At 40.3% G+C, this 23,928-nt stretch overlaps 1 protein-coding gene across 1 annotated transcript in view; it reads left to right on the top strand.

The window, feature by feature from the left end:
• CREB3L2 (cAMP responsive element binding protein 3 like 2) overlaps positions 1-23,928 on the top strand; it is a 71,463-nt gene that overhangs the window by 29,436 nt on the left and 18,099 nt on the right. The window contains exons 2-4 of the mRNA XM_014073413.2: positions 9,105-9,321; positions 19,062-19,228; positions 20,566-20,653. Coding sequence (XP_013928888.1) covers positions 9,105-9,321; positions 19,062-19,228; positions 20,566-20,653 — 472 coding nt within the window. The remainder of the gene's footprint in view (positions 1-9,104; positions 9,322-19,061; positions 19,229-20,565; positions 20,654-23,928) is intronic.

The raw sequence follows: 23,928 nt of genomic DNA, 5'->3' as shown, positions 1-23,928 counted from the left end.
TTGTTATCTTCTTTATTCCATTCCTTGAAGTTGTATTAAGTGTACGATTGTAAGATTATGTTTAGTAACGTCTTTGCTGTGGTATTTTATTATCGGGGTGCTTCTTTGCTTTTCCTACTGTCTATTCCCAACGTATACAGTGTCTTTGATCTTAATTAATTTGCCACAACTCCTCTTCACTTTTTTGCTGTGGCATTTTGCCATCTGTACAAAAATGATGTTGCAGTGTGGTATACATTTGTCTGGGAATAAGGTGTTGAAGTTCCTGGATTTCTTTTGAATAAATATATGCCTGGGGGTTTTCACTGCCTGGATTATATGATGAAACATCACAACACTTATTTCTGAAAGGATACTCAGCTTCTTTTGCTATGTTACTTAGTCCTGCATGATTCATTTTTCTCTCTCTCTCTCCTCTCTAACCCTGTTCACTTCCAGCTCTTGTGGGAGGAAGGTTGGTGATACCTAGAATTCCATCAGAGTGAAATAGCCAATTACTTTAGGAAGTTAGCTTTCACTCGTTACTTAGCTAGAACTCCGTGTGTATACATCAAAACAATTTTCAAAAACATATTTTCAGTGGGCGATACCTGAATGAAAAATGTTAACTGAAGGATTAAGAAACCTGTAAGGTTGTGGAATTTGGTGAAGCAGAAGCCTGGCAATCCTGAATTTTAGTTTGGCCATCAAAGGCTCTTTAAAATTATGGATAGCCAGTTCAACAGGTAGGGGATGTATTCAATATTTGAGGAGGAGCTACTTGCTGAACTTGCTTCAAGTTACAGAAATCAGAGCCACCATGTTCATTGATTGAGCTGTTGGACCAGAACCAAGAAGAGCTTACCATATTTTTTTTCAGAGTATAAGACGCACCGGAGTATAAGATGCACCAAGATTTTGAAGAGGCAAATAAAAAAAATAGTTTTTGCACTGCAGATCTCCCAAAAACGGCTCATTTTTTGCAAAAACTGGCCCAATTTTTTGTCAAAAAAAAAGGGGCATGTATAGCCTTTAGGAGGCTTCCAGAGTGCTCCTGGGGGTTGCGTGGGGCAAAAACAAGCAAAAAACAGCCTGTTTGTTGGTCATTTGTGCCCTCGCTAGCCTCCAGGAGCACTCTAAAGGCTATGCACAGCCATTTTGGTGAAGGGGTGGGGTTTCGGGTGGCCAAAAATGCTGTATTCGGTGTATAAGATGCACCCAGATTTTCACTCTTTTTTGAGGGAAAAGGTGCGTCTTATACTCCGAGAAATATGGTAGTCCATCTTCAGCAACTGGGTGACTTTGGACTAGTTGCTCTTTCTTAGCCCATAGGGTTGTTATCGGGAGAAAAAAAATGAAGGAATATTTGTAATTTTTGTGATGAGCAACGTGGATCCTGGCATTGTCATGTTATAGAGTGGCTGTGATGTGTGTTCACCTAATACCTACAGTTAAGTGAATGGTAATGTATTAGGTCAGTGGTTCTCAACCTTTACTTCACCGTGGACCCCTTTAAATACCTTTTGTAGCCATGCACCATGGCCATGCCCCTTTCCCAAGACTTAACTCAAGATTTATATTGTAACATTTCTTCAAACCTTTGCAGATCCCCTGTGATAACAACAGACCACAGGTTGAGAACCACTGTATTAAGTCATGCATCACATGGAACCATAAGCTAATCATGCCACAATAGCTTCTATACACAACATACTAAACAAAACAAAGTCCTTTGAATTGCACTTAATTCCTGATGAGATTTTAAACTCATTCATAGATTTGGAAGTGGTAGCTATTCTTCTTCTATTATTATTTTTTTACTTCCCACTCTGAATTATAGTTCTGGAATTCCTGAATGATCTTTAACCCAAGTACTAAGGAGCAGCCCAACTTAGATTCCCATCCTGACTTCAACTGTCTATTAAATAACAGTAAAGCTTGTTTGACTGTGAAGTATAAGGTTAGGATATTAACAGTGCTTCTCATCCTGTACTATATTTGCATGTCCAACACACATTGGGTTGCTTAAATCATAGCTTGTTAATTAAGCCAGGATCAAGTCAGAAAACTTGCGTATGAGCAAATTAATCATGGTTTCTTTATTGAAATCTCTATATCTTCTGTCAGTGTGAAAAACAAATGTCTGGGACACATCAACAAGCTACCAATAAGCCAGGATCCTAGGGTCACTATTCACCATAATCTAGTGTTCATAAGCAGTGACTTTATATTGTGGTGTCTTCCTTGGAATGAATTATATTCACATGGAGTTAAAGCCAAGCCATGGCTTAATGTTATGTGCAAAGAAGTTCATTAAATTTCCTAATAATGATGTTAAGTGTTTCAATTAAAGCAGAGAATTAGAGTAGATGTAGTCTCTGTCCTCCATTGGCTATTTCTCTGTAACTGCTGGTTTTATACTAATTTTGCTTTTGTTACCCAAATGACTTCTGGGGTGCTATAAACTGGTCTGGAGACTCCAGGCTTCAAAGTCAAGCACGGAGGGTGCGGGCCCTGCTCTGCTCTACAGCAGTTTTAGCAATCAGACATAAATAGCCCTTTATGCCAGAAGCAGGCTCAGAGAAAGGAATGTTTTGTCTGGAAGGCATGGTATGTGGCTGGAGCTAAGGAGCTGCTGTTAGAGGCTCCAGTTGGTACACAGCCAAGTATACTTTCTAATGTCGCTCTTTCCCTGCCATTCAGTCTCCTGCTCTTCTAAAGGTTGGGCTTTCTTCCTTCCTTCCTTCCTTCCTTCCTTCCTTCCTTCCTTCCTTCCTTCCTTCCTTCCTTCCTTCCTTCCTTCCTTCCTTCCTTCCTTCCTTCCTTCCTTCCTTCCTTCCTTCCTTCCTTCCTTCCTTTTTTAACACAAAGACAAATGGATTGAGTGCAGGGGAGGCAAAGCCCAATCCAGTTTTTAAACAATTTCTCAGCTCAAATTCATAGCAATTTTAAGGTGGTGAATTTCTATGTGTTGTTGGGGGTGGGTTCTTGGGATGTAGCAATGTTCAGATGTTCTCTCACCTCCTTTATTAGGTTTCTTAATTCTCATTTTTTCACTCTCCGTTCCTTCCCAAGATTTTGTATCTTTTTACTCCATCTGTCTAAGGCAGAGGTGCCAAACGTGCATTGTCACAGTGGCGTACATGACGTATCGGGACTTTCTCCCCCCCCCCCATCACTAAACCAGACAGGGCCGGGGCCAGCATGTGACGCATCCAGCCCACAGGCTGCAAATTTGACATCCTTGGTGTAAGGGGATCACTTTGACTGGTGGAGATAGCTCAGACAATTTGATCTTTTTTCTTATCTTGAGTTGAGTTTATTATATTTCTATGCCGCCTTATTCCCCGGAGGGGACTCAGGGTGGCTCACAACCAAGTCGGGGGGGGGGGGGGTACAAATAAGAAAAAAAGAACACGAACAAAACAATATCACAATTTAAAACACTCAACAACCATACCATTCGAGGTGGGACAAAAACTCATTAGCTCCAGGCCTGTCGGAACAGCCAGGTTTTAAGGGCTTTGCGGAAGGCCTGGAGGGTGGTGAGGGTCCGAATCTCCACTGGGAGCTCGTTCCAAAGGGTCTTTTTTCTTATCTTATTCTTCTAGGACAGGGGTGTCAAACTTGATTTCATTGTGGGCACATCAGAGTTGTGTTTGACTTTGGGGGGTTGTTGCGGCGAAGCTGTGTGTGTGTGGCCAGCTTGACGTCACTCGTATCAGCGGCACCAGTGGTGATCCAAGCACTTTGCCAGTGAAAAGGGGCTCCTGAGCTCAGTTTTCAGCTGCGACTGCCTCCTGCAACCCTCTGCCTATGAAAATGGCCCTCCCGAGCTCTGTTTTCCCTGGCAGGGGCACCCCAGGCCAGTCCTTCACTGTTTCCAGGGATGGCTCTGTGGGCCAGATCTAAGCAACCTGTGGACTGGAGCTTGCCCCTGGGCCTTGAGTTTGACACCCCTGTTCTAGGAGGTTCAATTAATGCAATCCATCACTATTTACTCCCTCTAGGTATGAGATGTACAAGTGTCTCAATGGATGATGGACTATGTTTCAAAGAAAGTGGTTGGGGCCAGGACAGAAATTAAGTTCAGTTTCATTTATATTTAGTACAAAATTAAATCTAGTTAATACGGTGTTACTATTTTCCCGGTTAGCCATTTTAAAGGTTTTCTTTCATGTCGTATCGAAAGTAGAATTTTGTAATAGCATCTGAAAATCTTCGGAGGCCTCATGCAAAGTCTTTTCAAGAGTTTCATGCCTATTCAGATTGTAGACTTGACTGGATTGTATAAATTGGATGTTTTGATACTAGGAAAGTTAATTCAGAATTTCACAGCTGGCAGTCGCGGTTTAAAATGACCTGGACTTTAGCTCGTGATTTTGTGTAAATAGTGGCTTGAGGTGATCCAGACCTCCTGCTGTGATATTATTCTGATACTGGAATTTGCTTAGCGCTTTCACCTTTAATGACACTTGCAAGCTGAATATGGATGCATTTATCATGCTCTTACCTTTGCTTTATAAAGGCCATACATCTATCTAGCTCACGGTTCATTTGAATCATGCATTTGCATCAGCAACTGCACGTACTGTATACTTTTCGCTTTTTCCCTGAAACGAGGGAAGCTGTTAATACTCCATCATCAATATCTTCAGTGAACATGTCAGGGGAATATGCTGCAGCCATCACTCTTACAAGTCACATCATTTGACATTTATCTGTACAGTGAATATAGAGATGGTAGAAAGGAAAGTTGGAGAAATAGTCTAATTTTCTTCTCGTGATGTGAAATTGCTTTCCATCTGCTGTAGAATCCAAGGGTAGCCTTGTAAAATAACCCCAGGATGCCAACATTTCTAGATTGAACTTCAGCAGAATATTAATGAAAATTAGACAGAACTTCGTTGTGTGCTGGGCATCAGGATGCCAAACCAAGAGAATTTTATCTCCACATCGCTATGTGAGCGATATCTTTTCATTCTGTTTCTGTCTCAGGAGGTTTCCCAATTGTGTTGGTCTTTAAAAAGGTTTCACAGATGTTAAAACGCTAAAGGGCATTTTCATGGTTAATTTTAACTAAATTCTGATTACCATAGCGTTTCTGTTAGAACACTGAGATGCCTGTTTTTCATTTGGCTTGTTATTTGAAAAAGCAGATTTTAAAATATCTTCCCAAAGCAATATTTAAATTAAAAATAAATAATGCATATTATTTTAACAAATAACATTTTAAGGATTTATTTTCCTGGACTGTTGGTGGTAATAGCCCCGGGGAGTAAGGGGAGAGAGAAAAATCCAGCTGAGATGGGTTTTTTTTGGGGGGGGGGGGGTTCTTCTCCTATTTTCTTTTGCAGGGGATCGTCAAATGCAGGGCATTTGCTAATAATTTCTGGGGGTGAAGTAGGGAGAGAGGAGGATTTAGACAGCTTAATTTAATTTGAACAGTTCAATTTAGAACTTGTAAGATAGTACAATTTAAAATTAGAGTGTTGCTGATAGGTAATTAGTCCTCCTTTTCAAGCATTGGGATATGCCTATATATTTGAAATACATATGAATCTTATGCTCATGTTTTATGTTCTAGTTACCTCTTTCTCTCTTTTCAGCACAATCCATTTAAGATTTCCTACGTTAAATAATCACAAATTTCCATTATGTTTTAACTTGGAAAGTCAGATAATTCTAAAAAATTAAGATTTGAAATTATGAATTGAAGCTAGTTTCCCAGTTTGAAGAAAATGGAAATCCAAGCTTCAGGGAAAACATGACTACGTTTTTAAGCCCTCTAATTGCTGACAGTTGTAGCCCAGCCTTCAATCAAACATAGTTAATAGTGTTGCTAATTTAGCAGATCAACATAAATATAAAACTAAAAATATAATATTTCAATTGCTGTGTACTTTAATTGTCCCAGAATAGGATGCAATAGCAAATATGTTCATAATTCATTATGTAGACTATTCCAAAATATAGTGCTTGTTTTAAATGAATATTCTCAGCTATTATTGTGATTGAAGCCCATGCATGTTTATCTATTAATATTATTTACCTACCACTGGGCTATTAGAGAAAGCTACTTATTTTTCAATAACTTTTAGTATCCAACCAAAACTTTCAGTTACTCTCCTGTTGTCAGTTTATTCCAACTGCTAATTTAATGTAATGAAAATTAGATGCTCTGTTGTTATTTCTGCTATGAGTGTCCTAATTTGGTACATATATTTCTCTGTTCTAATCCCCCCCCTCCGTACGGTGAGTCACATCGACACAAGGTTACTGTTAGCCACACTTTATTCACAGTAATTACTCACAGACAAGACTTTGACAGCAACCTAGACTCCTACAGATAAGAGATATACACAAGAGCTTCTCCAGCTTAGTAAGGTTGCAGGTTGCAAGTTGTGTCCTGCAAAAGGTCTCTTCCCAAAGTCTCTTCTTATATACTCTCTTGGGAGGAGCCAAATCACAACCACCTGGGCCTGATTATCTTTTATGTCTCCGTAATTGCTGCCTGTGCTTCTCTGCCCTTCTCTGCCTGGCGTCCGGGACCAACTCCCTTTGCTCCTCCCCACTGCTCCAGGGCCTGACGTCAGGGACAAACTCCCTTTGGCTTTCACCGCTGCTCCATGCCTCAGGCGCCTCCTGGTGGCCAACCAGCCTCTCTGGTCCCTGCTCGGAGTCTGCACCCTGCCCACATCTTCCAGAGCCGACTCATAGGGTCCCTCGCTATCGGAGTCTGTCGGCAGCTCCAACGGCTCCTGCTGGTATAAGGATATATTAATTATACCACCAAAAGATGAACTGGACTTTACTTTTATGGATGGTCAGAGAGTAAGCGACATAAATTATAGTCCAGTGCTCTGAGAAGCTGATAAATCCCCATTCCATTTAAAAAAGCAGCATGGGGCACAGCTAGATTTAGCAGTTTAGAAATCATTAGACAGTAACTACCTTGAAACAAATATACACAATTACCAATGAGTTTATTATCAACATAACAAATGTAGTGTGTTGCCACTGTAGGCTGTTTTAATGGTTCCTTATGAGTATAGGCACACAGCAGTGTGGGGGAAACTGTCATTTGTGCTTTGTTTTCACATAAAGTAAGTTAGGCTATTGTGAGAAGTTATTTTCTTTATGGAACACTCAGTCCAGAAAATACTGGAAAAATGTTTTTTTCCTACAGCTGAAGATCCTCGCATGCTTAGAGAATATAAGTGCTTTGACAACAAATCCTACATCCCTTAGTTGGGTGACATATGCTTATTCATTCTTTTTCATTTCCCACAGAACTTTTTTGGGGTAGTGTGGAAAATTGCTTCATGTTGTTGCAACATGAAATAATACTTTTAGCATTTGTCACAGGGTTTTCCTGAGTTTATTTTACAATATTTGTATTTTAACACTACACCGAATTTAACAGTTACTTAAAAAGTATCTAGAGTGTATCTAATACAGGGGTGGGTTCCAGCAGGCACTACTGCCGGTTTGCGCATGTGCATGTGCAGTGCTATTAGTTTTTCAGTGCAGAACTGAAAAACAAGATGGTGACGCCTATGGTACCGCCCAGAGATCCGGTTCAGGAGCGTGGCAGGCCTGGGTCGCTGCCGGTTCCAATGACCGAGGCTGCCAAACCATTACCGGTTCAGCCAAATCGGTAGGAACCCACCACTGATCTAGTAAATTCTAGAGCATTCCTTTTCTACAGCCATTTCTGCTGTTTGCTGTAAACTCCAATGAAAATGGCTGCTTCGTTATTGAACAATTCTTGCTATTAGGGAACTTTTCTTTATATTTTGACAAAGCCTGCTTCCTTACATTTCCTTCCTAGTTCTCCCCACCAAAATAAAGAAAATAACCATTTTATTATTGTCGTGGTAAAAATTATAGCCATGCACTCTCAAATAAACATCCCTTTAGGACATAGTTGCATTCATAGACAGACAAATATGCACACATGTAAGTGAAGTGTTTAGAAATTAAATACAGAGAAAGTGTATACTAGTGCATATCGACTAGTCTAACATAAAGCTGAAAAAAATACTTTAGAGTTTGGCATGTAGGTGTAAGATAATGGAATTACATATGTTTGAAAACTACCCAGGTTCCAGTTTCCACAAAACATACTGAATTGGTAGTATAGCAAAACAGTTGATATAAAGTCTGGATGGATAGGATGTTCTCTTTTTTTCCTGAACTGCTAGACTCTTCCCATAAATTGATAAAGTGAAGTACTTCATAGAACATCTTGTGAACACATATTTTCAGTTATCATAAGATGTGATGATCTTTGGCATTAAATGTTTTTAAGTCGTTTCAAGTATGAGTCCAAAGTTTGCAGAATGAGAATGGAATTGAGAAAAAACGTAATTATACAGTAGTGTTGCCTGCCCCTTTGAAATGGGCCTTTAATGTCTATGTTTAGAAATCTTTCTAAATGTCTATGAAATTATTGGGAAGGGCATATTTGGTACAACTATAGTGTTGAAAAGAAGGAAAAGCCCTGCTTGAATAATGATGCTAACTTACATGAATCCATAATATGAATATGTAGAGGGACTGTTTGCACCCTACTGAATGGGCTACCATGAGTTCATTTTTTCCTATGTGGCTTTAAGTTAATGTGCTAGAAATATATGAAAATGTGTTTGTGTGATCAGACTAGTAAATTATTAGAATACCAAATCAAAAATCATGGTTTCCACATTGGTAAATGAATTATAGTTCCCTTTAGGTTTTGGTGAAGTGAAGTAGTGTTGATTCCATCCTTATTGTTGTATACTCAAAAGAGCCCCATGATTGTAAGTGACCTGAACGTTGGTTATGAAGAGCATGGAAAGTATCCCCCTACCCATGAACTTCCTTTGTAGTTATTATATTCATAAACATGTGGTGAGAACAAGGGCATGATGAAATTGAAGCTATTTCATGACAGTTAATGAGAAGATGGAATTGAAAAACCTCCCAGATGGAAGATCTGGTATTGAGGACTCTTTGAATGATTAATGCTGGTTCTGTCATTTTTCCACTGTTTTGTTACTGATCATTGAGTGGAACCAATGTAAAGTATGACTTACGGCTTTTATTAAATTCTTTCTGTGCTTCCTTTCCTTTTCTTACAGCCCTTCACAGAACTCCTTGATGACTTTTCCCAGGATGTTTTGGGACAACTCTTAAACGATCCCTTCCTGTCTGAGAAAAATGAGATGATGGAAGTGGAGTTATCACCAGTTTCCCCAGCTCCCCTCATCCAGGCAGAGCATAGTTATTCCCTTTGTGGGGACTCTCGGCCCCAGTCGCCACTGACCCATATTTCAGCTGATGACAATTTCAATGAAGGTAAAAGAGTATAATTAATTTTGCTAACCAGCTTCTAGAAATAAGACTCTCACTATTGAGGTGTCTTGAGGTGTAACATGTCTAGAATCTTGATGTAGGCAATGGGGTGTGAATAACTTAGAATTTCAGACATTTCCAAAGGGTGATGTCATGAAAAAAAATTAACAACAAAAAAAAAAGGTTTACTTTTCTGCTGGCTAACAATATTCTGAGCAAGTGGCAGCCTCTTTGGAGACCTAAAGTGGTACAGTAGGTTTGAGTATTTTGAAAAAGTGAAGCCTTTGTATAATTGTAAATAAACTCAATCATTGCAAAGATTAGCATCTGGTGATCATACCTGAAGAAAATGGACCCCTTGTTTTTTTTATTTTAGAAACCTGCTTGATTCCAAAATGATTCTGTGCAGCAAAGAGAGGTGGAAGATTTCTTTTTTCTGACTATTGTTCTAGTTGTGGCCATATATTCTGCTAAAAATCATTTTGATGTGCACATTTAATCAGACTTTGCTTAATACCCTGCCAACAAATTAATTCACTCATTTCTAAAAGTAGCTGTTATTATCCTTACCATTTTCTTTCTTGAATGAGTAAAAATACGTCAGAGTGATTTTTAAAAAAATATAGGAATTCATAATCTCTGCAAATGTAAAAGGTCTTAAGTGAAGACCTAAATGTAGAATGGGAATTAAATCATATCTTTTTCACAAAATGGCTGCCATCTTGAGGATGGCCGATCATAACCCGTCCATTGATGAAGACAAGCTGGAGAGGTTGCTCCCTGCCATTCCTATTACCTCAGGTGACCTCTGACATTTTTCTGGGCATTTGGATATAGATCTATCATTTTTATTTATTAAAGAATGTTACTGAGCCTATGCAGAACTCCAAAGCATTCTTGTTATGCAAAACTGCTTTGCTTTCCAGCATGATTCCGTTTCATTTTTTTCCAAAACTGAAAATCCCAAAAGAAATTGCAATCAGGTGGAGCTGGGAGTTCACCAGGATGCTGTGTCTGTATATTTCTATCATTATTGATCAGTTAGAATTAATATGGTTTTTTCTATTGAAAATAGACAATTATATCAAAGATCTTAGGGAATCCAAGACTTGGAGTTACTCATACTTCTGGTGAATCATTAATGATCTTTTAACTGTTCTAAGTGCTGATGCTTGCTTATCAAGCCTGCTGAGATAGAATTGGATAAGAGCTGGAATAAAACAATACATTTTTTTCCTTTTGCCTTCATATAGTTTCAGTTTCTCCCACATACTAAAAGAAAATAGTCATTGGAAAGGAATCTTAATTCATATTGCAGTGGAGTCTAATCGTTTTGTCAGGGTTCCGACCAATGCCCTAATAAAATTAAGAGTCTCAAGCCATTTAGCAAGAAAAATCCAGTTGTTTATTAGGAGCGCCATGTTGGCACTACCTAGGTGAAGCCAGCTCTAGCTTCACCCAATTCGCGCCTGGCCTTGGACCCTGCTTCCCCATCGCCCCAGAGTGTGTCACCAGTCACATTCCTCAACAAAGCAATTTCACAGGTCGTAGAATTCATGCCCTCCAGCCATTGCGAGTCTCCATTGAGATGGCTTTCACTTTGGCCAGCTAGGCTGTGTCGCGTTCCTTGGTGCAGCTGCGAGGTGCGATTCCCAGCCCCTTGCCTATGGCAACTCGGGAGCAGGTCAGGAAAGCTTCGTGAGTTGACACGTTTTTTGAGAGCAGGTTTCTTGACACGTCTAAGCAATCCAAGTCAAGCTTTAAGACAGACTGATATTTTGTCAAGGGAAAGTTACCAAGATCACTGTCACAGGATACTTGTTTTGCTTTTGCTTGCAAGTGGACACCACTTCCTGGCCCTTCCAAAGCAGAAGTATATTAATTAAATTGCAGACTGGACACCTGATCTTTCAGTCACATCTACAGTCCTCACATGTTTCTTATGGTGGAGGACAGCTCTTTTAATTCAGAAAGCTACCCTTGAGATTTATTTAATTTATTTAAATAATTAAGTAAAATAATAATCATATGTTTATCCTTATGAACCTTTTTTCAGATTTGCCCCCTTTTATTTTTTCCCCAAGAAAGTATGGTCTCCGAAGTCATATCCTACTTGTGGGAAAAATCAGATAATGTTAATCATACACACAGTATTCATAAATTCTGTTACATACATACGAATATGTACAAGTACATCAGTGGTGGGTTCTGGATCCCATTGCAACTAGTATGGTGCAACGGTGCCTGGCATCCTCCACATGAACACGCGCAGCGTGCATGTGTCCTTACTTCCTGCAACGCTCTGCGATGCCTCCCCGACGCTCCAACTGCTCGGCAGAGCATCGCGCAGGCGCCATACGCTCCCTACACGGAACCCCCGAAGAGCTCAAATACAGGTAAGGATGGCGAGTGGGCCTTCGGAGCACTGTACTGGAACGGTACCCAGTGTTCCTGGCAGGCACCGGTACGCCCGTACTGGGGTGTACCGGTCGTAACCACCACTGATGTACAGACAACCCATATTTATACAGTCAGTCCTCAACTTAACAGCTTTTCATTTAGAGACCCTTCAAAGTTACAACGGCACTGAAAAAAATAACTTACAACCATTTTTCACACTTATGACCATTGCATCTTCCCCATCCTCAAGCATTTGGCAACTGACTCATATTTATGACAGTTACAGTGTCCTAGGATCGTGCGATCCCCTTTGTCAACCTTCTGACAAGCAAAGTGAATGGGGAAACCAGTTAACGACTAACTTAACAATTGCAGTGCCTCGCTTAGCAAGTGTGACAAGAAAGGTTGTAAAATGGGGAAAAACTCACTTAACAACTGTCCTGCTATCCCAAAGGTGCTTTTTCAAGAGGCAACTGGACTTTCTGGTTTTTTTTTTGAAGACATTTTGCTTCTTATCCAAGGAGCTTCTTCAGCTATGACTGGATGGTGGGAAAATGGAAGGATTTATACTCCTTGCACACAGCTCTGCAAGGAGTATATATTTTATATATTTATATATTTATTTGATATTCATTTTATAAATTTATGCTCTGCAAGGAGTATACATCCTTCCATTTCCCCAGATCTGGGTGACTGAGAATCTCCATAAACTGTCCTGCTAACAGAAATTTTGGACTCAATTGTGGTCGTAAGTCAAGGACCATCTGTATATCACATTTAAGAAACTTATTTCCCTGAATTAGAGAATCTTTTTAAGCCTCCTTGAGATATAATAACTGGAATCAGTCACATTCTTTTTCTCTTAACATTTTACTGTCTTTACAAGTACATAGGAAGAACAGTTCTAGCTTAAAATAAAGGTTTACTTAACAATGAATTTGAGTGATAAACTAAAACAAAAGTTAAAGTGAATGAGTATGATGCCATTTTACCCTTATTCCCAACAGCTCTTTAACCAGAATTTGAAACTTTTCTAAAGCTAAGTGTGTCACCCAGCTGTATTTCATTCGGGTTAGCTTCAACTGGAATTTGAAACCAAGGAATTAGCCAGAAAGTAAATTACTGACTATTGCATCATTCTGCGGTTTAAGAAAAGAATCCCCCATTTGTCAGACTCTGAAATCTGCATCATGGATATATTATATCGGCAAATACTTGAATTCATTTAAGGTTATACCAGTTTCATGTTACTCCGTAAACTTTACTTTGCTAAGTTTTATTTGACTATTTGAAGTATCTTTTATATAAATTGCTTTTGTTGTAAAAAGCACTCCAGATATTTCATTAAATTAGAAATAGGATTCGTCTTAGTCACCGTGCATGTTTTTTTCTCCTCAAATGGAGATTGCCAATTTGTGAAATTCTAATTTGGCTCAATATATGTATTTATGCAACACCTTAAAACTCTCCCTAGAATCCAATTAACATAAAAAAAGAAATAGTAAATTGTGATACAATGCAAATAATAATTTGTTAAATATTGGGAAAATATTGGCATCCGGATAATAAATACTGGCACCAGGCAGATATATCTTGGTTATCTCACTCTTTGCATTTGAAACCAATTGAGTCTATGATATTTTGTTGCATATATTTTAATTTTGTATTTTTTGGACTTTTAAAAAAATGCAGTAAAAGGTGACTACTAATTTTTTATTTTATGCTTTTTTGTTTATTTACTATGACTATTTTTTGTTTGTTTACTGTAGCTGTTTTTTACTGTAGCTGTTTTTTTTATGTACCATTAGATTCCTGAAGGCTCTGAGTAATTTACATCTACCAGTACTAAAAAATTTAAAAAGCAAAGGTAGTACTTGACTTACAACCACAATTGAGCCCGAAATTTCTATTGTTAAGTGAGACATTTGTTAAGAGAATTTTACCCTATTTTACAACATTACTTGCCACAGTTGCTAAGTGAATCATTGAAGTTGTTAAGTTAGTAGCACACACTGCAGTTACTAATTTAACTACAGAGAAATTGTGTATAGCAACAGATTTTTTATAAGGGGACCTTGTCCGGGGTGTGGAAGGGTATACATGCTGATTCTAGGGTGACACGTGTGTGTATGTGTGTGAGAGAGAGAGTGGTGGGATTCAAATATTTTTACTACCGGTTCTGTGGGAGTGGCATGGCTTGGTGGGTGTGGCAGGGGAAGGTTACTGCAAAATCCCCATTTCCTCCTGTTCAGCTGGGACTTGGGAGGCAGAGAATAGATGGGGACGGGGCCAGTCAGAGGTGGTATTTGCCGGTTCTCCAAACTACTCAAAATTTCTGCTACCGGTTCTCCAGAACTAGTCAGAACCTGCTGAGTACCACCTCTGGTGTGTGTGTGTATCTGTGTGTGTGTGTGTAAGTATGTATTCTTGTGAAGTTGCAGTTCAGTTGGGAGACCTAATTTAATTACCTCTGTGTTTGCAGACCTTATCCTTTGATATGTCGATTAGCTCTGGGTAACTTTGGGGGTTTGAAGAATTTTGCTAATTGTAATTGATGAATTTAGTTTCAGCTTGACTGCCAATCCTCTAGTGGAAACACTGATTCTGAGACCGTTGTGGATTCTGTTAATATTTTAAGGGAAGATGGAAACAGTATGAAAAATAAAATAGCTTTGGATATAAAACTTCTCACAACAGCTGGATTCTAAAGTGAGAAGTAATTTCCCTGGAATGTAGGCCTTTGGCTACAGACCCAGTGTTAAAGAGAGCGAGACCTTCTACATATGTTTGGAAACTCTTAACTTGGTCCTTTGAGAACCGGAATCTACTATGGAAAACAAATTCCTATCAGAGCCGGACTCTTACACAGTCTGAACCTTGGATCACTGAAACTGGTGGCCGCCCTGCTAAACAAAAAGCTCTTCACAATTTTTCTTGCACATATAATCCTTTAGCTTCTCTTCTGCTTCTCCTCATTCCCACCCACCCACCCCCTCACCCACCCCCTCTCCTTTCCATTTAATCATTCCACTCTGCCCATCGGAAAAAAAGATTCTAGTGTTTGACCGTTGCACAGAAGCTTCTTTGTTGAGAGCAAAGCGTGCCTTTCAGTATCTGTGGAATTAGAGTAAAAGGAAGGAGGTGAGGGAGCAGAGAAACCCCTGATTCTGGGCAACTCTGAAAGGAAACTATTTCATACAGGAATACCAGTTGCTCACCTGGGAGGAGAAGAGAGAGAGCTAGTATTACAGAAGCACTAAAATAGGGGGATTATGCTTGCTTTGCTGTGAGTAACCTGTGAATAGAATCTGCCTGTGGGTTGTATTTATCAGGCAGATACCTGTGAGGGATAATTTCTGTTTCTAATGCCAGACGTTTATAGAATAACAGGCCTTTTCTAAAAAAATGTCTCAGTTTTGAGATAAGTTGTGTACATTTTTAATGGGTCAAGAACCCCTCATACATAAGCCCTGTGAGTCCTGTTTTTCCCCTCCCTTAATGCAGTTTTTTCCCTCCATGTTGATCCTTCTTGGCACAGCTTAGATTACTGTTTTGAAGTGTCTGATTACAGGATATACTATACATATTTATGTTTGCTTGTAATTTTTCTTGGCTCGGCCAATGCAATTCAAATTATATCTTCCCTTGCCAATGGGAGAGATTTTAAAATTACACCCATGGGGTAATTACTAGCATCAAATGTACAAAGTCCCCCTATCACCTTCCTGTTGCCGAATTGAAGGCTGCAGAAATAGAAGGTTGCAGGAAGCTTTTCCTCTCAAACTTAGCTTCCCCCCCACCCCCCCTTGTTGTGGACAGATCTCTTGGTAATTGCATTCTGCAGCAATAAATATCTCCTCTCTTTAAGAAAGGTGGCTCAATCCATCAGCTCATAAAATGTATCATTTTATGAAAGAGACGTTGTTGAAGAGGATAACGGCAAGCAATCATGACATGGGTCTGAAATGATACCCATAGAGAAAGTCATAGGGGCCTAAGATTCCTCTGGCTCTTGTCCTTAAATACAGATAATCCTTGACTTACATTTGGGACCAGAATTTCTGGTATACTAAGCCGGGCGGATATTAAATGGGTGCCGCCCAATTTTAAGGCTTTGTTTGCTACCGTTAAGCAAAATACTGCAGTGAATGGTAAGTGAATCATGAGGCTGTTAAGTGAATCTTGATAACTTAAATGAGCTTGCAGAGCAGTGGTGGCGCAGTGGTTAGAGCAGTGTTTCTCAACCTTGGCGACTTTAATTCCTGTAGACTTCAACTCCCAGAATTCCCCAGCCAGCTGTTCTGGCTAGGGGATTCTGGGAGTTGAAGTCCATAGGAGTTAAAGTCGTCAAGGTTGAGAAACACTGGGTTAGAGTGAAGTACTGCAGGCTACTTCTGCTAATTGCCAGCTGACTGCAATTTGGGAATTAAAATCTCACAAGGCTCAAGGTTCACTCAGCCTTCCATCCTTCCCAGGTGGGTAAAATGAGGACCCAGATTGTTGGGGGCAATAGGCTGACTCTTTAAACCACTTAGAGGGGGCTGTATAAAGCACTGTAAAGCGGCATGTAAGTCTAAGCTCTATTGCTAAGTGAATCTTCCTCCATTGACTTTGCTCATTGGAAGACAACTGGGGAAGGTTGCAAATGGTTATCACAGGACACTGCAGTCATTGTAAACACATTACCAGTTGCCAAGCCCCATAATTTTGATCATGTGACCATGGGGATGTTGTGATGGTCATAAGTGTGAGAACTTGTGGTTTTCTTCCTCTCAATACCATTGCAACTTCACATGGTCACTAAATGAATGACTATAAATAAAGAACTACATGTAATACAAAAGAGTTTTTAATTTTTGAGTGGATGTGGTATAACTTGATGGTGATTTGAAATATACAAGAGGGCCTCCAACAAGCGTCAAGCTAGCTGTTGCTGGAAATGGGATAAGGAGCACTATAATTAGAATTTTAAAAGTTTTAAAGGAGACTTCTACCTCTCAACAATTTGGTTCAGTTTCCTTTGCACTTCTCCACTGGTATTTTTATGGTGCTGATCTTGACTCTTAGTAGCCTCTGTTTTTCCTAGCTGTAGTATACAGGTAGTCCTTCCCTTACAAGCATTGGTTTAGTGACTTTTCCAAGTTACAACAGGACTGAAAAAAAGTGACTTACAACTGTTTTTCACACTTAAAATCCGTAACAGCATCTCCATAGTCATGTGATCAGAATTCAGACATTTGGTAACTGACTCATACTTATGATAGTTACAAAGACTTTGAAGGGGGGGGAATCGTATGATCCCCTTTTGCAACCTTCTGGCAAGCAAAATCAATGGGGAAGTCGATTCACTTAGCAACCATGTTACTAACTCAGCAATTGTTGTGATTCACTTAACAACTGGCAAGAAAGGTTGTAAAATGGCCCAAAACTTGTTTAACAACTGTCTCACTTAGCAACAAAAATTTTGTGCTCAATTGTGGTTATAAATCGAGGACTATCTGTACCCTTTTAAAAATAAAATCAGCTGCAGAAAACAAGACCACGATGCAGTGATGTATCTACAGAGGACAAGGTGAAATGTTTGGCCCTTTTGATCCCTTAAAAAAAATTTTTTTCCTCCTAAATAAAGCAAAAATAGCTAAGGGTAGGTCTCTTTTTTAAAAAAAATGCTAAGGAAAAGTCTCTTTTTAAGAAAGTAAAAAATGTGCTAAGCCTATTGAAGATTTAACATACCTATTCTACTTATTTTTGTTCAGAGAAAACCAATATTAAGATCCACTGTCATTATCAATCAATTAACTGCTGAAAATTTAGAAGTTGATCTTGTGGGCTCCGGAATGACCCCAAAGAGGGCGCAGTCACTGGTCACCAACATTTGCTTCACACCTCCAAATTAGCTTTTCCTGGCCTAGTTAGTTCACAGATAGCTGGCTGGAAATTCAGGAATTTGGAGTCTCAGTCAGGGGTTGGCTGCTACAGGTTCGCCCAGGTTCAGGAGAACCCGTAGCTAACGTTTATGGCCAGTTTGGAGAATTTCCAAATCCCATCCCTGGCTGGCCCTTCCCCTCCCATGCGGCCCATTTTGGATGTGAGGTAAGTGCAGGTCCTTTGTGGAGGGGGGAAACCAGGCTTCCTGGACGTTCTGGAAGTTCCAGGGGGGCTATGGAGCCTGAGGGAGGCAGTTTTCGTCCTCCCAGAGGTTCGAGGAAAGCCTTCAGAGCCTGGGGAAGGCAAAGGCGACCCCTATCCGCTGTGGTGCAGGAGGCTGACTAGGCCACGCCTACCATGGCCACGCCTACCCAGCAACGGGGCAGAGAATCTGTTGCTGAAATTTTTGAAGCCGGCCCCTGGTCTCAGTGCTTTTGAAAGACAGGGGTTGGGGAAGGAGTCCGTCAATGGCTTGTGACTATCTCCAGCATGATCTTATTTCCCTTGAATATGTTTGATACCGCTTCAGCTTTAGACTCACTGTCATTAAAAAATGTTGGGAAGGAAAATTATGAAAAAAAAGTTTTTGTTTGTGCCAGCCAGATTGCAGAATATCTTCTCTTATTTATTTAGCAAATGTTATTTATGTACTTATTTAGCAAATTAGTATATTTCAGCAAATGTATATATTTTAAAAAGGCCTTTACAAAATCTTGATTGGTATTACACATTCTGCAGCTGTTTCTAAACTTCTATTTATTCTTGTTTTGTTCCCCCCCCCCACACACACACATTAAGGCCACATTGCTTTATTTGCCAATGATTTTGTTTAGCATTATCTCTCATTTTAAAATAAAAATAAAGATAGTTTATAAATCAACCAAGGCTTTCACAGTTCCATGAATTTTATTTCCCTGTCGCACTAAGCCTTGAGAAAGAGACTAGAATTTTAAGACAAAAGAACATTTATTTTAAGATATTTCAAATCTCATGAGCTCAAAGGAAGCTGAACAACCCCAGTGGCAGAGATGGGGAACTAAGCAATGGTTTGGTTGGCTTTAACACAGACCTCCGGCTGCTTGTCTGATGGCTTGTTTAGTCTTGTTGGAGGTTTTTTCTTAGCAATTTTCAGTAATTACCTTATTTCGTGTCCTCAGCCAATTCACCTTCACCCCAGGGCTGTGTAGAGGCTGCGGTTTAAAGCCCCAGGTTTCTCTCTGAAGTAAAAGCCCAAAAGAGGAAATAAAAAGCATTGCTTAATTAATTAAATGCTTTCTTGGTCACATTTCCTCTCCTTTCCTTAGCTTGGATTTGCATTCTCTGGTTTTCTTCTCCCTCCCCCTTTTGATTTCTGTGGAACTCTGTCCATTTCTGGCTCTTAATGTGTGCTTTGTTTTCATTTCTCATTCCCCCAGCTGACTTGAAAAATGAAGACTGGTGCCTGGGATCAGAGCTGACGTCAGCCAACATAAAGACAGAACCAGCAGTGACTGAAGAATCTGGCCTTGCTCCGTCAGGCAGTCTCACTGCTTCGCCCAACCCCAACATCCTGGAAGGGGAAGAGCCACCGATGAAAGATGATGTATGATTTCTACTATTCAAAGTCTTGATTAGCAAATGCATAATGTCCCTAGAACAGTGGTGTCAAACTGGATTTCTTCGCGGGCCGGATCAGCATTGTAGTTCTCTGTGGGCCACCTTGGGGAGACGGGAGGGAGGGAGACGGGATGGAACCTCCTGCAGCACCCTGCTGGTCAAAATGGGGCCCGGGGGGGGGCTGCGTGAGGGCTCCCTGCACCCAGTTTTTGGCCTGGCCAACCTCCTGTGCACCACTTTGTTGGCCAAAATGGGGCGTGGGGAGGCGGTGCAAGACCCCCCCATGCCCCATTTTTGGCCTGGATGGCCTCCTGCAGCACTTTGACGGCCAAAATGGGGTGCATGTGTGTGTGTGCATAAGGCCCCCTGCACTCTGCTTTTGGGCTGGATGGCCATCATTTTGCGGACGAAACGGGGTGTGGGGGGTGCCCCTTTTGGCTGCCAGAGGCACCACGGGCTGGTCCTTTGCTATTTACAGGCTGGCCATATTTAAGCACCTTGAGTTTGATACCCCTGCCCTAGACAATGAGAAACATAGTGCTTTATCTAATTTGAGACAGAGGTGATAGAGAAGACAGAAGTAAAGTTCTATATCCCAGTCACATGATGTTTTGCTTAACAACTGAAGGAGAAATAAGGTCATATGTCCATTGTGGTCATGTGATTTACCGTTTAACAACTGCAACACTTAGTGAGAGAATTGCTTTGTCCCAATTGTGGTCTACTCTCTGCTACGACAAACCATGCAGAAGACTTGTTTGCCAGCTTTCCATTTCTGATCTGCATATCCCCTGTGGAAGACATCATTCAGGAGTATCTAAAAATGGTTCCTCCCATTCTATGAGAACTCATTTGCTTGGAATTGAGTGGCATATACATTTAATAAATTGTGGCTCATTGCATAGTCAAGCCAGATGTTGCGCCTGGATTTGGCATTTTTATCCACCTAACAAGACCCTTCCCAAAGACCTGGGATAGGTAGATGTGAATTTTTGATGATAAAAGTATTGTTGCAGGATGTAAGCTGTTCTGAGTAAGGCTGCCTTTTGCAATTGACCAATGGTGACAGTGTTATTATTCTGGAGTATACCCATTCTATATATGGATCCAGTAATTAGTTTCAATAGCTAGTTGGAGCACGAGACATGCTTGCAATGGCATCTTGCAGTGCAAGGAGGGTCTTAGAAAGCTGGTGTCCACCCAAAGTTAATGAAGAAAGTGGTGCCACACATGCTTCCATGTTATTTAATGAAGCAAAAAAGGGATAACAATCTGCCCTGATGCTAAAATTTTTTGTTTCTTTTTGAATTTCTTGTCTTTCAGATTAAATCGGAGAGTCACAGCGTTCTTCCTGAGATTAAACTGGAGCCACATGAAGTGGATCAATTTTTGAACCTTTCATCCAAGGAAGGTTTGTTATTTAGCGTAGAGTTTCCTCTGTATAATGATTGGCAAGAAAGAACATTGTGTGATCAGGACTGTGTGTGGTTTAGAATTATTTATACAGTAGACACACAGAGAAACTGTCTCCCAAGGAAACTGTTGTTTTAGCTAAAAAAGGAGGGTGGGGAGAGGAGCAGGAGATAGTCGAAGGTTTTAGGGTGCCCCTGGCAAGAAACATGGCTATTGTCCAAAGAAAGAATGCAATCAGTTTAAGATGCTCTATTCTTCCTCTGAGCCATCTAATTACAATGGGAAAACTGCTAAAGGATGCTCAAGTTTTCATCAGTGCTCTTTTTCCTGAGCTGTTGATCTTGGCAGGTATCAACAATTCCAATCTCTTTTATACAAGTGTATCTGCATGTTTGTGTGTGCGGACACACACGACCCAATTGAAGCACTGCCTTTAAAAAAAACTATGTCACGACATGACATTGTTGATGACATTGATTGTACAGTTGTGGCTGCTGTCTTAACAATTCTGTATCTTCATGTTCTCTATAGTGAGGGGAGGAGTATCCAGGATGGGTTGACCTTATCCTCTCATTGATTGGACTGAGTCAGATAAGCTCTTAGTATATGCCCCATCCACCAGGCACCACCCAGTTATCGACTCAGTCCCTCAACGGGACGGTTTGCCATCCTGGATCTCTGATAATTTGGAAGAATTTTAAAGAAAGGAAAAGGAATAATTCATCTCCCTACAGCAGCAGCCACAAGCGAGCTGGACAGCTCTCCGAGCTGCAAAAAGATCTGCCAAAAGCCCTCTTGAGGGCGGCACGCTGCCCAGGCCTCTGAGTGAGACAAGTATCACTCAGAAAAGGAAATTGCTGGGCAAGCAGGAGACAAAGGGTGCAAGCCTTCCAAAGGCAAGCCCTGCTGCAGAGGCTCCAGCGGCACAGGAGCACTCTGCCACTCCCCACAGGGTCGAGCAGTGAGCCACGGCTTCTCAAGTGCCGCGGGGTGCGAATCGGGCCACCGGCAAGCAAGGGCGGTGCTGGATTCCCACCCTAAAGCTGAGCCTCACCGTGGAAACTCTGCCGGGCACCTGAGTGCTCTGCTGCTCCCCGCAGGTCCCTGAAAATAAGACCTATCCAGATAATAAGCCCAATCAGACTTTTGAGCGCATGCCCTAAAATAAGCCCTTCCCCCAAAATAAGCTCTCCCTAAAAATATTGCAGCACAGCAGCAGCCATGAGGTAACCACGCTGGCCGTCTTCTGCGCCTCAAAAATATTAAGACCTCCCCGAAAATAAGGCCAAGTGCTTACTTCGGGGGTCAAAAGAAAATAAGACTTATTTTCGGAGAAACATGGTATTAATTTGAAGCAGGAAATTTTTCCTTAACCAACCAGGATAGTAAACTAAGATCAGGAAAGGATGATTGGCCTCTATGGTGGCCTGCTTTTTTTTGTTAAGCTAAGCTTTTCTAAGAAGTCAAGAATATTTGTTCTCTAGTCTATTGACTACTAAAAATGCAGATACAGAAATCTGGTTTTCACAATGTTGTTACCATTCCTTTTTCAAATTACAATTTTAATTCATTATATAATTCATTGGAATTGAGTTTTCACAGTGTTTCTCTAGTTATGCAGTAGTACTTTGTGATACACTGCCAGAGTCACTTCTTTAGGAGATGGACAACTATGTAAATTTGAGGAATGAATGAATGAATGAATTGAATGAATGAATGAATTGAATAAAAAGTTAAAAGGCTGTTCGTTTCCTGATGACTATGTGAAAAAATGTGCTTTTCTTGGTAACAATATGGGAGTGACTTTTTCTGGGTGATATATAGACAAATAGATTGATAGGCAGACAGGTAGAACATAATGGTATCATTCCAGGTTGAAATGTGAAGAAGCATACCATTTTCCACTATAATGATATAATTGCTTTACTATAGAGATGCATAGGCTTGCTTATTTTCAAATTTTGAGTTAGAATCATGGGTTTTATGTTTGTTGTTAAAATTTATACATAATCTTTGGTTCAGGTGTAACTAATTTATTCACTCTTCCTTTCATACTCTTGTGAGAAAGTTATTATTTAATTCTGCTATTTTTCTGCCATGTCTGCCCTTAGAAATCATTATTCAGACCTCATGTACAAGTTAAGGAGTGAAAAATTAGGGTGTGTCAAATTTTTCAATTTTTAATTTCCAAACATTAGGGGTATTCAAAAGTTGTGACATGCCTTGGGGATTGTAATTATATTTTGGTTACTTTAATAGAATTTAGATGTGCTTGGTAAGTAACTGCAAAACAAGCACAACTTTGTAACATTTTGTTTGTTTCATATGCATTCATAATTTGATTGTAATTTATAAGCTTCCTGTCAGGGTTCCAAGTAACACCCCCAACCAAATAAGATTCCAAGGCTAAGCATTCCTCAAAGATCTCTTTTATTGAAGATGTCATATTGGCACATCTGGGAAAATGCAAATCTGAAATCTTCCAGGTTTTCCCCACCCAAACGAAAGTCCAAGTCCCTGCCCAGCACCCATATGCCCATCACTTGGCCCATTCAGGCACCATCTCAACTGGAGATGCCTCCCAGTTACACCACTCCAGGTGCAGGGCAAGATGACCGTGACTCTCTGAGAAAGGAATGTTATTTTGACTATATATCTAACATACATCACACAATCCCCCCTCCCAGTTTCCCACAGCCTTAATTGTGGTAGGCCAGAAGGCCCAATGCAAAAGATGGCTTCCAGGCCTGACACTTCTCTTAGCTCAGGCTTTCCTAGTTTGGATATCCAGGAAGTTTATGATTTACAAAACAAGATTATATATTTTTCAAACCCATTCACATGAGTGAGATAAAATACCGTAGAGGAGAGACTTTGCAGTCCTAAAGATTACCTGTAGGTTAGGATTTTTGAATCGTAGCATCTGCTAAGTAAGCTCCCTGTTGGGAGAGCGAGTACCTTCAGCAAAGTGTTATGAGAGTTGTGTTGGAGAACACACAAACCAGCATACAGAGACACTGCAGTTTAAATAGGCTTTTACTTTCGTGGAAATAGAGGTATCAGAGTCCATCAAACAGTCCAAGTCATACACGGATAAGACAGTCAGTCATCAATGTCTTTCAGTTAAGGGATAAACGAAATAACATAATCCAGTATCATATAATCAGTTCAGTACTCAAAGTTTACTAGCAGTTGCAAAACTTAAATAGCTCACGGCACTTTCTAACAGCCAGCTTCCAAAAAACTCAGATCAGATCAGCCCAGCATCTAACG

This window comes from Thamnophis sirtalis, unplaced genomic scaffold (assembly GCF_051295495.1).
Source record: "Thamnophis sirtalis isolate CommonGarterSnake01/CBP01778 unplaced genomic scaffold, rThaSir2_p1.2 scaffold_9, whole genome shotgun sequence".
NCBI classification, from domain to species: domain Eukaryota; kingdom Metazoa; phylum Chordata; class Lepidosauria; order Squamata; family Natricidae; genus Thamnophis; species Thamnophis sirtalis.
Note: the sequence above shows the minus strand (reverse complement) of the source record. Positions and strands in the feature narration are given on the sequence as shown.